This window comes from Colletotrichum spaethianum (assembly GCF_022836535.1).
Source record: "Colletotrichum spaethianum MAFF 239500 DNA, contig05, whole genome shotgun sequence".
Lineage (NCBI taxonomy): Eukaryota > Fungi > Ascomycota > Sordariomycetes > Glomerellales > Glomerellaceae > Colletotrichum > Colletotrichum spaethianum.
The window spans coordinates 1,778,339-1,794,016 of NW_026054775.1; the positions used below are offsets into that span (position 1 = coordinate 1,778,339).

At 58.9% G+C, this 15,678-nt stretch overlaps 5 protein-coding genes across 5 annotated transcripts; 1 reads left to right on the plus strand and 4 right to left on the minus strand.

The window, feature by feature from the left end:
- Positions 1–40: 40 nt before the first annotated feature.
- On the plus strand, positions 41–2,070 carry ColSpa_03009 (protein kinase wis1; the record flags this gene model as incomplete). Its single annotated transcript, XM_049269221.1, has 2 exons — positions 41–1,618; positions 1,669–2,070. 2 exons carry the CDS (start codon positions 41–43, stop codon positions 2,068–2,070), a joined length of 1,980 nt encoding a protein of 659 aa, XP_049125178.1.
- Positions 2,071–3,299: 1,229 nt separating this feature from the next.
- Positions 3,300–4,179, minus strand: ColSpa_03010 (protein SUR7; the record flags this gene model as incomplete). The annotated part of the gene is made up of 3 exons (XM_049269222.1): positions 3,300–3,549; positions 3,602–4,088; positions 4,170–4,179. The coding sequence occupies 3 exons, from the start codon at positions 4,177–4,179 to the stop codon at positions 3,300–3,302; spliced, it is 747 nt and encodes a 248-aa protein (XP_049125179.1).
- An 849-nt stretch (positions 4,180–5,028) lies between these two features.
- Positions 5,029–5,394, minus strand: ColSpa_03011 (uncharacterized protein; the record flags this gene model as incomplete). Its single annotated transcript, XM_049269223.1, has 2 exons — positions 5,029–5,188; positions 5,222–5,394. 2 exons carry the CDS (start codon positions 5,392–5,394, stop codon positions 5,029–5,031), a joined length of 333 nt encoding a protein of 110 aa, XP_049125180.1.
- A 4,413-nt stretch (positions 5,395–9,807) lies between these two features.
- ColSpa_03012 (ubiquitin-activating enzyme E1 1) lies at positions 9,808–11,785 on the minus strand (the record flags this gene model as incomplete). The annotated part of the gene is made up of 4 exons (XM_049269224.1): positions 9,808–11,024; positions 11,248–11,299; positions 11,398–11,484; positions 11,714–11,785. The coding sequence occupies 4 exons, from the start codon at positions 11,783–11,785 to the stop codon at positions 9,808–9,810; spliced, it is 1,428 nt and encodes a 475-aa protein (XP_049125181.1).
- Positions 11,786–12,213: 428 nt separating this feature from the next.
- On the minus strand, positions 12,214–13,294 carry ColSpa_03013 (uncharacterized protein; the record flags this gene model as incomplete). The annotated part of the gene is made up of 2 exons (XM_049269225.1): positions 12,214–12,613; positions 12,705–13,294. The coding sequence occupies 2 exons, from the start codon at positions 13,292–13,294 to the stop codon at positions 12,214–12,216; spliced, it is 990 nt and encodes a 329-aa protein (XP_049125182.1).
- Positions 13,295–15,678: the final 2,384 nt, after the last annotated feature.

Below are 15,678 nucleotides of genomic sequence, written 5' to 3' on the forward strand. Positions count from 1 at the left end.
TGAACTGCGTCACCGCCACGAGGACACGCCGTATTTCGCAATGACGGATCTCAACACCCCCGACTCTTTCCCAGTCACGCCTGATGGCTTAGTCGATAGAGATGGACTGAGCAGCCCCGCGTCGCCTGGCTCCGCCGACTCTTCCGAGGCCAGCACCCCGCTCGAAGGGCCCCTCGACAGCGCTCCAGAATTTCCCAAACGCGTACCTTCACTGCGAACCGTCTCCGATCCTCAAAATATGACACCTTCTTCGACGCCTCTTGGCCTGTTGAGCAACGCTCGCCGGCCACCTCCTACCGCCTCCATGATGAGCATGGGCAGCGGCCCAATGAACGAAGTCATGGCGAGGGCGCGAGCGCTCCACGCTCAGCGCATGGGCAAGCCTGCGGGGTCACAACCGTCGCCCAACTCCATGGCGAGCTCGCCGGTATCGCCGGTGCCTCGCCAAGGCTCACCCGGCGGTTTGCCTGGAGGGATCCCGGGCAATCTTAAGCTACCGGGTGGCATGTCCCGACCGACTGCCGGTGGCATGCCCCGCTCTGCCCCCGTCATCCAGACGAAGCCATCGCTCGCCGCCAGGCGTGGGCCTATGATGAAGTTGTCAGATATGAGCGGTTCTTCACCTGGGTCTTCGACGCCAAAACTCTCCGATATCCACGGCTCCGACAACAACGGAGGCGCGCCCAACGGAACGACGGGGTCTAAGATGGACGATTTCAAAAAGTACATTGATTCAGAGAAGGGCTGGATCACGTTTGACGGCGCCGCGACCATCACCAAGACTGGTGTCAACTTTGCCAATGGCACCGCCTTCACTATTTCTCTGGACGAGGTCGAGGTCATGGACGAGCTGGGCAAGGGAAACTACGGTACCGTCTACAAAGTCAAGCACACGAAGCCGAAAGTACCTCGTTTCGGGTCTGGGCTGGGTGGGTTCAAGCACGCGAGCCTGGGCACGGCGCATTCGGACCCCTCACCCATTAGGAAAGCCGACGGGTCCGCAGACTCGTCGCCAGTGTCGGCGGCGCCGGAGGGCACGTCAGGGAGAGTGATGGCCATGAAGGAGATCCGACTGGAGCTGGAGGAGGCCAAGTTCACAACGATCCTGAAGGAGCTTGTCATCTTGCACGAGTGTATATCACCCTACATCATCGATTTCTACGGAGCCTTCTTCCAAGAGGGCGCGGTTTACATGTGCATTGAGTACATGGACGGCGGTTCTATTGACAAGCTGTACGATGGCGGTATCCCCGAGGGCGTGCTACGGAAGATTACCTACTCGACAGTGATGGGCCTCAAGTCTTTGAAGGACGAGCATAACATCATCCACAGAGATGTCAAACCCACAAACATCTTGGCCAACTCCAGAGGTCAGGTCAAGATCTGCGATTTCGGTGTCAGCGGAAACCTCGTCGCAAGTATCGCCAAGACCAACATTGGCTGCCAAAGTTACATGGCCCCTGAAAGAATATCGGGAGGTGGAATGGCAGCTGGCGCCGATGGCACCTACAGTGTGCAGAGCGACATCTGGAGCTTGGGCTTGACGGTCATTGAGTGTGCTTTGGGACGGTACCCCTACCCGCCAGAGGTATCGTCGACGATTTTCAGCCAACTGAGCGTGAGTCTATCAACCTGCCCTCCAAGATGTAAACTGATCAAAGATTCCAGGCTATTGTTGAGGGCGAACCCCCAGGTCTGCCCGAGGAGGGATACTCCAGCACGGCGCACGATTTCGTCCACAAGTGTCTCAACAAGATTCCCAAGGACCGCCCGACGTACGCCGCGCTGCTTCAACACCCCTGGATGGCACCCTTCTCCAAAATCGAAACGATCGCCGAGGAGGCTGAGGAGGGAGATGAGGCCGAAGCCGTGGCAGAGACCGTTGGCAAACTCTCGCTATCATCCGGCACCGACGATGAGGAAGTTGCGGAGTGGGTCAAGTCGGTGCTGGAGCGCAAGCGGTCGGGTCTCGTCGCCCCAGCATCACGGCCGGCACTCCACGCCGCACCGCTGGACAGCGTCAGCCCGAGCGTGAGCCCTCTGGTTGGGGCGGGCGGTCCGTTGCAGTGAGAGTCGTTGCGAGAAAAGCCAAAAACCATGCGGGTTGGTGGGGAGGATTATGATTTCAGAAAAATTCCCATGCTGACCGAGCTGGTCTCAGTTGGCCTCTTTTTCTGGCTCCTGCCGCCTTTTTTTCCCTTAATTGTCCCATACCCTCACAAGTATTTCTACGTTGCATCGTCAGCAAACATCTTTGGATGGGAAGGAGTGTTCTTAACGGAGGAGTTTTTCCCTCTCTTCCATGGTTTTCTTTTTCTGTATCTCGAGTGGCAACACTCGCGGCCGTCAGGGCCGTCCAAGCATACGACGCGGATGGCGTTCCCTCAAGGACTTGGCACGAATGTTTCCATGTTACTTTTTCATTGAATCCTGATCGACGGGGGAAACATGACGGAAGGAGTACTGCGTGGGCTGGGAGTTTCATGACGAATAGGAACATACACGACGACAAATCAGCATGGAGCAGGATCAGTACGGGGGACAGAAAGAAAGAAAGATAAAAGATTCAAAGGCAACTGAGATTACAAGAAAGAAAAAGAAGCTAATTGAACCTGGCGACGACGTGCTTCGGCCCCTTCCATTGTCGCGCGCCTGTGAACTCTGAAGGGAAAGAAACGCCACGCCTTTAAGCGACGAATCGGATGCGCGTGCGTGGGATGGAAGGGGGAGGGTCGGTGATGGAGTTATTCAGATAGTCGGCTTGGACGGAGACGGATCATGGCCCATTTCTCAAATACACAAAAAAAATCACAACACGAAAAGAAAGCCCGTATATGAAGCTGCAATCAGACGTGAGCTGTCTCCCGCTCATCATGCCTCCCGCTTGCATAAAGGTGTCAAAAAGTCATCGGCGAGATTGCGTGGTGAATTATGTGAGATTAGTCTATTAACTAGGTAGACTTCCTTAACGAGTGGCACATGTCAAAGCCGGGGTACTCGAAACGCGCAAAACTCCAGGACCGTGGCAACGGTTTCCCACCCCTCCATCGTTTCCAATCTTCCAAGTCCCTCGGAAGAGGAAACCCCCCCCTCCGCTGAAGACGACGCTTTAGAAACAACGCCGGCGGAAATGCAGAGAATAGATAAAGCGCAAGCGTAAATACATCACACGCCGCTCGGGGTCATGACACGACATTATATCCTCCTCCGCATTAAGACAAGTTAAAAACTCCATTTTTTAAAAAAAAAACCAAAAAAAATCCCAGACCGGGTGCGGTTGCGTCGTTGTGGCCCCCGCTTTATGCATAGTCCTCCTTGACGCGGCGGCCGCTGTTGACGTCGAGGGACCGGCGGCTGCGGACGCTGCGGTTGCGGCCGAAGCGGCTGCCGCCGGTGTAGCCCTTGTCGCCGCGGATGCCGATGCAGAAGAGGACCGTGGCGATGAGGAGGGCGGCCCAGGCGCCCCAGGTGAAGCCGAAGGCGTAGGTGCCGATGTGGGCCTCGCGGCCGGCGGACAGGAATGCGTTGCGCGCCTTGACAAAGGTTGCGCTGTGATTTTGTTAGTCTACGCATGTTCGAAGGGGAGAGATCTGCAACGTACGTCATCAGGGCGGCGGCCACGGTCAGGAAGAAGAGGGCCGAGGCGGAGACCAGGCCGGCGACGGCGGCGCCGAGGCGGCCGCAGCAGGCGAGGAAGCTGGCGAACCAGGCCATGGCCATGAAGAAGAGGGCAATCAGGTACATAACCCAGCCGAAGCGCCACAGGTAAAAGTACTGGGTGCTGGTGGTGCCGCCGCCGTGGCTGCCGGCGAGGCCGGAGGGGACGTTGGCGGCGTCGCGGCCCCAGGCCCAGCCAAAGGCCGGGGCGGGCCATGCGCCCCAGCACTCAGTGTTCTGGTCGTTGCAGTAGTAGAAGTAGGTCCATCGCGTGAGGCCCTCGCGGGCACCGGTGATGCCCGAGGTGTCGGCCTCGAGGAAGTAAGTCTTGTTCAGAGGCGACGAGTCGCGGACGGCCGAGAGGATGACGAAGAGGAGGAGGACGATGGAGCCCGAGAGGAAGACGATGGCGGCGGTACCCAAGGGGGCGTCTGGAATGCCGGTGTTAGTCTGGAAAGCTGGATCATGTTTCGCTCGCTGGTGGAGGAGGACGAGGAGGAAAGACGACTCACGTTTAACCATTTTGCCGGTTGTTTGGGGGTATCAATGTTTGATTTGCGAGGTGTGTTTGCGATTCCTCGAGATGGCTGGGGGGAACCTAATGGCGGGACGGGAAACCTGTAGGGATTTGTACTCAGCAAATGTTTGTTTAGAAGACGGCGGAGCTTGGGTGATGATGGGGTTGCGCAGGAATGCAGGGAATTGCGACGAAGCTGAGGAACGAGGCGGCGTACGGCGTACAGCGTGCACCCGAGTAATTTACACTCGTCACTGACGGGCAATAGGGTCAAGATATGTGTGTGAGGCGATGGTGACAAGCAATGGGTTAACTCACCAGGTTCGCAGATGTGTTTCAGTCGGATGGGGGAGTTATGCCAGGCCAGGGGGGGAAGTGTCTCTGGTTTATGTTTCCGAGTTTGTTTCTGTTTGCTTCTGACCCTTGTTCTCGGCCGAGCAATAGCTAGGCAATTATATGGGTACAGGGTGGGTGGATGGATGAGCGGATGGACGGTTGGGTGAGCTCGTGGTGAGGAACCCGGGGCTTGATATGTCCTTGTCCTCGGGACTGATTCGTCTGACCGGCCGGTTGGTTCTGCAGAGGATGCTTGGAGATGTGCCGGGATGGAAAGGCTGACGGAAAGCGCAGGACGCTCGGAGAGTGGTCTGGAGGGTGAGGATAAAAATGAGAAGAGAGGGAAGAAAGAATTGGATGACGGGCGAGCAATCAGATGATGCAAACCGGGTTTGCGTGTGTGCCAGGGGGGGGGAGGCCAAACTAGCGGGGGAGAAAGAAAGCACCCCGGCCTCGAGTGAGGCCTGACTGAGGATAGCTCCAGCGCACGCAGAGTCTTTGGAGACGAGCAGACTTACCTAGCTCGTGGGCACTGGATGGATGGAGCTGGGGTGTTGGTTGTTTCCCGCCTGGTTGGACAGCGCATCGTGGGCCATGACGACACCACCGAGCCACTGCCGGGCTCCACATGGCGGTATGTTGGTAGGATCGCGCACTGTACCGGCGCACCCCTGTTGGCTAGAACAGCACAGTCACAAGTCGGTCGCACACCGTAAGGTCGTCAAGGCCCAGCCCGCAGTGTGCTGGGCAACAGACCGGACCCTCCCTCTAGCGGCCTGGTTCCTGAGCCACTCTGATTCGTCGCGCACCTCGCAAAACGGAAGCTGTCGACTGCCAGCGCAGGGACCTTCCTCGGCCCAGCCTCCACCCTGCCACGACGTCATCTAGGTAGGTACTATGTAGTTTAGAGTCGTCTTTTTTTTCCTTCTTTTTCTTTCCCCCGTCGCTTTTTCTTCCCACGCCGGGCCAACCACCAGTCCGCACCACCTCCCGCGACTCAGTCCCTCAGCTGGCCCGGCCCATTGTTGGCCGCTTTCAACCGTTCTCGCTCGTGACTATCACGGCACTAAACCCCTCCTGGGCTCCCACAAGGTTGGCGATCTTCCGCTCGGGAGCTTCGTCGAAACAAGGTTGGCCTCGGCCTCGATAGGTAGCAAGGTTCGTTGCGGTTCGGATGGGCATGGTCTGTTCCCCCTTCGTCTGTTGCTTCACCTCCATTCTGCACAAGCCAACCCTCCATCCGATAGACCTCGCAGCCACATGTCCTAAAGCGGACGGCTGGTACCGAGGGCTGCTCAACCTCCGTACCGAGGAGGAGGCCACCTCTTGTCGTCTGGCAGACCTAGGGACGAAACACCGGAATCCGTCCCTGAGTCGAGGGTTTTTCCTTATCCCGGGTGTCGACGCAGGGCCTTTGTCTGTCCTGCCGCACCATCTGCGTGTCCAGCGTTGAAAGCCCCATGAAGACTTCGCGGCAGCTTGCGCGACCCTCGCCCTCATTGGAGACGATCCTCGTCTGGGAGGGCCTTCTCCTCTTTCGGCCTCATTCCCACAGCGTTCGACGACACCAATGCCCCGACGGCTTTCTCGTGCTCTCCCACTCCTTGCGCGGCCTGCCGCCAAAGATGATGTGTACTACTGTGGCTCAGATGCGGTGCAATGAGCAACCCCCCAACCCAACCCAATCCAACCCACCGCGAATCAGCTCGCACACTGAGGCTTAGCCCGTGCTACTCGCGTCACCTCTCGGATGTTGCGGGTACTCTGACTTCTCCCTTGCAGCTTGACAGGCGCATCGCGGCCTCGACTCCAACTGCCTCCCGCCATCATGTTGACAGCAAACCAGATTTGGGTCCGTCTACGAGTGACAAATAAAACACATCGGCCCCGCCGTGCTGTCCCGATGGATGGCTTCGACGTCTCCTGAGCATCGGCGCCAGATCGACTCGGCACATACGGCTCCCCCACTTGGCGGTACGCCGTCGTCGGCTCGGCACACTACGAGCCTTGATTGACACACCCTCTCCGGTGCGTCGAGCTGTCTACATGTCATCATGATGAGCAGCCCGTCTGGTGGTCAGCTGTCCCAACACTGAAGCGTCGGCCAGCACTTTCTGCGTAATCAACTTGAGAGCGAGTGATACACCCAGCTGAGTCAGTAATGTAAACGTCAATGTCTCACCACCTCCTTAGCAGATACGACACACCGTCTCTGGGCAGGCGGCTAGTGTTTGTGGGCTGTCCGCTTTGAACTTGATGTCTGACTAGTGGAGGAAAATTGAGTCGTCATTCAAGAAGCGTCGGTGCACTCCACAAGTCATCCGGGAAGGCCGATATCCACGCCGGAGCTGTTTCGACAGCTATCCGGCCCTTTGATCCCATTTCGGAGCCGGACCTCAGGCCCGTTAACAGAGGGGGACGGAGGCTGTTGATGGGGAAAAGCTTCGGAAGGATGCCTTGGTGACCCTGGGCCTCGTCCCGCCTTGGCTCGTGCGCTGTCAGCGACCCAGACTTATCGATAAGATGCCGACGTCGGGGAATCCACAGTTCCAGCCGGCTCGTTCCGCCAAACTCTGTTCAAGCTCTCTCTCCGACAGCCTTACCGTTGACCCAGCAATATTTCATCCAAACCAATCCCTCGCCAATACCTGCACGCCAATGGGGCCTCCTCGATCTCTCCAACGCATCTGCACCTCGTCCATACGAAGCCTCTCATGCCAAACGGGTAGGCCGTCAGGACACGCCCAGCATCAGGCACGATGGAGCTCCTCGCTGCCCATTTCCAAGCTTGTCTTCCCCGAAGGTGACGACGCTGAACCGAGCGCGCTGCGACACATTCACCTCGATGCCTCTTTGGGCACATTCCCGTCGTATACCTCGGCGTCCGACTTCCAAGCCTCCCTCCGCCAGGCGTTCCTCGACTGGAAATCCGCTCCCACCCCCCGCGCTCCGTCCCCGCTCGTCGTCTCGTTCACTCCCGCGCCGACGTACACCCTCGGCCGACGGCAAAAGTCTCTGACGCCAGAACAGCTGGGCCGACTCCAACACCCATTGGATGTGGCCGTCGATGAAGACCCAGTCGATAAGAGGAACAACGACGCGGGAGGCACAGGGCTGCAAGTGCGGCAGTTCACACCCAAAGTCATCGAGACGGACCGCGGAGGATTGACGACATATCACGGACCGGGCCAAGTCGTTCTCTGGCCCATATTGGACCTGCACAGCACATACTACCCTCACCTGACAGTCCGTTCCTACGCTAGACTCCTCGAGGAGACGACGCAGGCCATCCTCGCCGACGGACCCTCCATCCAGACATACCTCTCAGAAGAAGACCCCGGCGTATGGGCCGAAGCCGCGAGGCACCGGGCAGGAGGCCAGGAGCGCAAGATCGCCGCCATGGGTGTCCACCTCCGCCGCCACATCTCGGGACTGGGCACGGCGCTCAACGTGGACGTTGTCGTCGACGGGGACGAGGCGTCGAACCCCTGGGCGAGGTTCGTGCCATGCGGGCTCCAAGGCAAGACGGCGACCAGCGTCAGGGCCGAGGTCGGCGAAGACTCCTGGAAGCAATGGAGCATCGCCGGCGACGGCAGGGCGAGGAGGAACCGGTACGCGCGGCGATGGGCCGAGGAGCTGGCGCGTCGGCTGGGCGTCGGCATTGCGCCGACCACGGTTCACCACCGGCTCGGGTGACCTGTCGCCCAAGGCCCGCCGGACATGGGTGCGCGCCAAGCGCCCCCTGCGACACAAGCAATGGCCCGGGTACGTGAGCCTCACGGCAGTTGATGCCTGGCGAGCACCACGTCCAAGGCTGCCCTGCACGTCTCGAACGTAGCCCCCTCCCCGGCGTGAATGCCGGGGAAGGTGCAGCATACTGACTGCTTGGCCAACGACCCCGGGATGGAAGAAGCCGACTTATTCTCGGTCCTCTGGACGTTTGGTCACTATTCCCGAAGGACGCAAGGGGGCGCGAGACTCGCCCCAGCCCGTTTTATGTGGGCGGGCTATCACTCTATTCCCGACGACGGGACGCGTATATATAACCCGCACATACATCGCAAGCATAATGATACCCCGTGTTTTACCAGACCGCAAACGCGCCCCGCATCCGCCTCCTCCCAAGCGCAATCAGTGAAGACGTGTGACGTTCGGTGTAAGAGTGGCAAACGCCCTCAAAGACAAGACGGGGCGAGAAGGGGGGGAGGTGTGGTAGGGGGACGGGCACATCGGGGTCTGCTCGCCCCCCGAGCGGGGGGCCCGGGGATAGGCCTCCCAACACGGCGATCTCGACCCTGCTGGCCTTGCGGGTTCTTGGCAGCGCGCCACGGGAGGCAGCACGCCATTGCTCTCGCGATAAGACGTCCCGGGAGCCTGGGGAGAGGGGGGGGGGGGGGGGGGGTGGAAGCCGCGTAGGAGAGTGAACTGCGGCACGTGGAATGGTTTATTCAACCCCCCCCCCCCTCCAACCAACGACAAGATAAGGCTACACGCCACGGCCTGACATGGCCAACGCACGCACGCGCACATGGAAACCAAGACGACAACGTCAACTGTTTGACTGGGGAGCGGGGCGAGGGCGAGGGCGAGGGGGAAGAATCGCTCGGTCGAGGACGTAGCCGGAGATGCCCGGGTTCTTGGTAGGGCCTTGTCGCGGCAGGCAATCAGCTCCCAGCCCGCCTGCATCCAAGCGAATCCCAACACCGATCCTCACCTGCACGGAAGGGGGGGGGGGGGGGGGGGAGTGGGCGAGCACCACCGCTTGACATGCCGTCTTGTTGAACATCCCCGGTGCGGGAGAGGGCAACGGGGGAAATGCCAAACAAGAGAATAGTGATTAATGCATAATTCGTGCAAGCAGAGTCAAACGCCGATGCTATGATGAGTACCAACCCCGAGGGACGGGCCCTCCCTGCCAAGAAAGCCGTAAAGACGAAAAACCCCTCTCCATCATAAGTCATGATGATTCCTTTGCCTCTGCGCAAACGACTAACGTCAAAAATATAACGACAAGCCTTATCGGTTCAGTTTTGGTTCCCTCCCCCCCAAACCCAAGAATGCAAAACCCACCCCCCAGTCCCTCAAAAGCAGTCGTCAAGAAAAAGGAAAAAGGTTGCGGAGCCCCATGGAATGTATACGGTGGTTTCCCAACCCTTGAAAACGGCCGCGATCCAATGCATTGTTTGCAGTTTGCAAGCTTTCCGCCCAAAGGGTACCCATGCCACGGAGCCCGTTTTGCTACCGAATCGCCACTATGTCACTGTCCGATGGTGCTGTTGTCCCATGGCCATCATTCTCTAGTGATCCGACCTGAGCTTGCCCTTCTTCTTGGCGCTCGGAGCCCTCTCGTGGTGGCCGTCATCGTCAGGCGTCCATTCTTCGGGGTGGAAATGAGGATTGTTGTAATGAGCCTTGTTGAAATGGCTGTTCTTGAACATGGCCGTCGTGAAACTAGGTTCCTGGAACCCCGACGGGGCAGAGAGAATCGACGGTTGCGCCGAGCTGGTGTTATTGAGATGCCAGCACTGGTGACTAAACCTCAGCTGATAGTCGACAGGTTGTGCCGCCTTCACAGGAGCAGGCGTTGGTGGCTGGGGCTGAGGTGCCGTCTGGGGCTGCGGACGGCGAGCTGACACAGGTTGCTGCTGCTGCATGTGATCGGAATACGACGTGGCGAGCCAAGGAGAGTGCGACGGCGGGTCAAAAGCGTCCGGCAAAGGCGAGGTTGCGGTAGGAGAGCCTAGTGAGGACAAGCCCGACGACAGACCGGAAGCCGGGCCGCCAAAGCCGGGAAGCATGGCCAATGGGCCGTAGTCGAGATTCGCATAGCTGTGGAGTGACGGCGCTACGCTCGCAATCTCGTGTCGGTGAGAAAACGAAGTGGCCCGGTTGACCTGCAGGTCCAAGGGTGCAGGGTTCAAGGGCGACTTGTAGAGGATATCGTAGTGATCGGGTCGGTATAGCAGGTAAATGATGGGGCCCAAGCTGGCGGGATCTTGGCCGTTGGCCTCCTCGGGGAAGCGGTAGATATTGACCTGGCTCCCGGGGCTCCGGTCGAGATAGGCAATCTCCAGCACGAAGTTGACGGGCTTCAGCAATACCTGGACAAGAAGCGTGATGCCCAGATGCTCAATTTCTCTGTTGGGACGCTCGAGCTCTGCGCAGTAGCCGGCAATACCCGTCTCGGCGGGGATGAAGGGCTCGTAGGACTCGGGGTTGCCCTTCAGCCATGAGCTCGCCAGCAGACGAAGATGATAGATGATGGCATTGGAGGCGTCCTGGTCGTTGAAGCGCTGGACCAAAACGTGCGTAGCCAGTTGAGGATTGACAATGTTCTGGGCCAGGTCTTTCAGCAGAGTGATTGTCTCTTCCACCATGTCTTCGAACAGCATCCGGTCGTAGCCGCCGACACGCAAAAGGTACTGGTCCAGGCTCTGGATGCGCGCAGCCTCGCCGAGTATCTGGTGCTGGTCGCCATTGTTGACGAGGTGCTCGAAGTAGGAAAAGCCAATTGCTAAGGCCAGATGTTAGCCAGCAATCCACGCGCCACAAAGAGAGACATTGCCGTGATCCGAGGCTGGCTGCCCATGGAATGAGCAGTGCCAACATTCCACGGAAAACGGCGTGCTTGATCGGTCCGAGACCATGCCACTTCTCGAAGGGCGGGAATGCGGGGTAGTGGGTGGTGGTGGTGGTGGTGGCGCACGAAACAGCGGGATCTAGAAAGGTAAACTCACCTCGCCAGCCGCAGTTGCCGTCGCCTTGGATGGGTCGGTAGTGCGAGTAGGTCTGCGGGAGATTCTGCCGCGGGGAGACGAGGGCGCGGGTTAGCCACGAATAGGCTCGTGAGGAAGCTGCCGGGAAGAGATGGGCAGCGGAGGACTCACAATGGTTTTCGCAACGTAAACGTCGTCGGCCTTGGCATACTCGTCGGTGATGGCGTCGCTCGTGATCTTGTCGCCCACCAATGGACCCTAAAAAAGCGGCGCAACTCATGTCAGCATACATTCCAAACCAAGCTTGCGACAGCTCAGGGCCACAATAGAGGCGGGCGAGGAATGCGAATCGGGGTGTCTGAGAGGTGGCGCAGAGCTGAAGGGCGGGGGGGACGGTTGAAGACGAAGGGGGAAGCGAGCACAAGGAGCTTCGTTCCGCGCGGAGCTTAGGCTTCCCGGCGCGCGGTCGGGGCGGCGGCAAACTCACCTCCAGCTGTGGTTGGTAGTCCCTCGCCGCAGCTTCCTGGGCGGCGAGGTCGGAGGGGTCGCCAGGTTCCATGGTGGACAGACGAGTACTCGCGGAGTGGGCGATGCTGGCGTTGTTGTTGGTGTTGTTGTTGGAGTTGTAAAAGGCAGGAGACGCAGTTGCAGAAGATGCAGCTCCGGGGTACGGGGGGAGGTGGTGGTGGTGGTTGGAGTAAGAGTGGGAATAAGACGAGTTGGAGTGGGAATGGGAGCGGGAGGAGGACGTGGTGGAAGAGGATGCACCGGGGCTGTTGCGGTTGTGGTTATGGTTATGGTTGTGATGGAAGCGGGCTGTGACGGCGGGGACGGGAGTGCCAGAGGCGGCAGCGGAAACAGCAACAACGGACGACGGGGAAGAAGAAGAATGGGGAGGAGGGGGAGTAGAAGAGGACGAGGAAGAAGAATAGAGGCCGTTCCCAGCGACGAGTTGAAAGGCGCCGGCTCGTTCTGCTCCTGGTTGTGCTACCGCTTCTTGCTGCTGCTGCGGCGGCGGCGGCGCAGAATACGCTGCTGCTGCTGTGCGAGATGCAGGAGTAGTAGTGGTACAACCGGGGCCAGAGGACGAGAGAGGAGGAGGAAGACGACGGGGAGGATGAGGAGGAGGATGAGGTGCGGGTGCAGGACCCTGTCCAGACATAGACCCAGACCCAGACCCAGGCCCAAATACAAGTCCATGTCCAGGTCCAGGTCCAGGGTGGTGAGGACCGGAGCCAAGCCCGGGTCCGCGACCGCGGCCTGGTGTTGTAGCCGCTCCCGCTGCCGCTGTCGTTGCCGTTGGAGGCGCCTGTTGGTGTTGGGCATGTCCCTGTGGCCGGTGCTGGACCTGTCGCTGGACTTGTACCCGTGCCTGTTGCGCCTGTGCCTGTGCCTGTGCTTGTGCCTGTGCTGTCAGCGACAGCGGCCTGCTGCTGGGGGGGCCTGCAGCTTCCCCGCCCAAAGATAGCGACTGTGACCGCGGTTGCGACTGCAACGGCGACTGCAGCGCGCCGGAGCCCAGACCCAGCCCCATGTCCATGTCGACGTCCATCCCTAGTCGAAAGCCACCTCCACCACCACCACCACCACCACCACTTCCATCACCGCCCATCAACAGTGGGCCACCCATGCCGTGGCCTTGCCCTGTTGCTGGTCTCATGCCCATTGCCATGCTCGTCGCCGAACCCACACCAGCTACAGCTCCAGATCGAGCTTGAGCGCGCATAGCTCCAGCTGCTCCGGCTCCCAGCGACGTCGGTGAGAAGCTGTAGTCGCCCATGTCCGCGCCGACGCCGACACCGTGGTGCTCTGCGCCTTCTCCTCCTCCTCCTCCTCCTCCTCCATCGCCCATCATCCCCATCCTCACGTCCATCCCTCCGTCTTCGCCTGCCATCATCGCCCCTCCAAGCCCGCCTCCTCCCAGAGCCATGCCGTATCCTCCATGGTCATGAGAGGATTGATCTTGAGACCGAGGGCCATGGGACTGGTTGTATGACTGCGTGTTGGAGTGGGTGTACGAGTGAGGGGAGGCGTGAAACGCAAAAGGCGTTGGTTGAGGCTGGAACATGGCCTCACTGACGCCGTAGCTGCTCTTCCCTTGCGTTGCGTTGGCTTCTTGTCTGTATGCTTGGCTCTGCGTCCGAAGCCTCACTGTTGATGTCTCAATTCTCGCCCGCAATCAGCGTGAAAGTGCGGTAAGATGGATGCGCGAAGCTGGCGCTATTGCTGACGACTCATGCAACTTGTCTTATGCCGAGTCTCCAGCGCTGGGCCGATGCGCAGTGATTGGCAGCAAGGCAACAAGGTGAATGGAGAGGAATAACCAGGGGGGGAAAAAGAAACAGTGACGGGACGATCGTTTCGACGGCGAGAGAAAAGGGATGGCAGGAAGCCAGATAAAAAAAAAAACCTGGGCGAGTCTGGCCGGACGATGCGATGCGTGCGGTCCGATGCACCAACAAATTCAATCCCGATCCAGAGCCAGGGTACGTATGTGTAACAAAGACACGAGCAACAAATAAGATGGCCGCCCTCAGCAACAAGCCGCTCAGATTCCAGTCCAACACGGGGGGAGAGAAACAAACGGGTCTCTCTTTCTCTCACAGGTCGAGGGTCAAGTAAGGCCAGCCAAAGCAACCCAACTAATATCCCACCTAGCTGCTGTATGCACCTTGGCTGCCGGCGGCGAATGAACAGATAGAGTGCAGGGGGGGCGCGATGGTGCAGAAATTCGACGGCCCTCCAAGGGCTAAAAAGGAACAGAAATGTGACCAGTGGTTTTCCGGGGTGCGTCTGCCCATTCACTTCCCTCCTGCAGTTTCCGCGCCGTCAAGTCTTTTCGATTAGTGCCGACTGTTGGAGTCTCGAGAGTCAGCCGATTTGTTGGATCGTCTCTGGGGTCCGGCCTTGGTCGCTGCCGCGAGGGTGGTCCGATGCGGTGTGTCTGGCAGACGGGCAGGATTCCGCTGCAATGGCCTCTTCCCTTCGGATCTGCCACCTTCTCTTCGCTTGTTCTGGAAATTGGCGTCTCTGGCGGTGTTCTCAGCCGTGCTGAATCCTGTTCGAATGGGTGTCCTGGATCAGCTGGATCTGATTTCGCTCTTTCGAGACGGCTGCTAGACGACCCGAGCTGAACCGTTTTGGACGAATGACGGATGATGTGGATGGACCTGATGTGATGCGATGTGAATGTGCAGTGCCGTGCCGCAGCTAGTGATCGGGGCGACAAGGTACAGTAGGGCAGAGGAGCCCAGTATCGCGGTCAAGGACGCTGCCAATGCTGCCGTTGACAATGATGGGTGGATGGATGGGCCGATGTAGGCCGACACTGAGAACACGGGGTCGAACCAAGTACAGCCTACCGAGCGGCAGGAGTAGAAAGGAATCGGGGCGGCAAGTTTAGAGATGATGATGATAAGGAAGAAGAAGAAGAAGGGGATCAGGTCGAGTTATGAGGAAAAGAGGGAGAGGAAGAGGTGTAAGTAAGCGCTGGTCGAGGAAACACAGGGGCCGCTTATGACTGCCAACCTAGATGTTGCCCATGTAAGATAGGTTGACGAGGACGGCAGACAAAATGCGAGGAAGCCGATGTTGCTCTAGGATAACGAATGGTTGCACCAAGAACAGGCAATGGGAGCCAGCATGACACAACGCTGAGGACAACAGCACCACCAGCCGCATGTGCAGGGAATAATTAGATGGAGCAATAGTGATGGGCTCAAGCAGCCGTAACATCAGAACGACAGCGAGATGAGGAGAAGCGGCATCGACTGGGGGTGGGCCAGTAGCACGCTTGCACCACAAAAAGTACGTCAAGTGCCGTACCGGTACCGTGCCTCCGTCCATGTCCGTGGCAAGTTGAGACCAGGTACGTATATCTCATGTAAGGCAGGGAGATGCAGGGGATGATAGGCCTGGTATGGACATCAGAGATACAGAGACGGGGAGAGAGAGACAAAGAGAGAAGCAAAGAAAGGGGGGCAAGGGCCCAGTGACGACGGCCGTTGTACCGTTAATGTGACGGATGGCCAGTGCATAATATCACGGGCATGATGGGGAAGCCGTCCAAGTCAGATGGTTGGTCGCGTTCCTGACCCAAGCCTGCATAGTCTGGCATATAACACCATCGCAGTATGGCACGGCAGTCCGTGGCGTTGGGGGCTATGATGCCGACAACGGTACGCCCAGGGCATAGACTAGGTAGCAGTGACAGCGGCGCGCAGCAAGGCGCGTCGGCTTTCTGATGGAGCGGACGGAGACGGGATGGTGAGGAGGGGAGGGGATGGGGTGATGGGTTTGGATTTGGGTCCGGGTCTGGGATGCATCCAGTCCGTGCCACGAGCCACGAGATGACATATCCACCGTCTCTCTTCAAGGTACCCTCAGATCATTTGCCGGCCCCAGCCAGCGAAAACAACAGATGACCCATGAGCGGGCATCAAACGAACATCG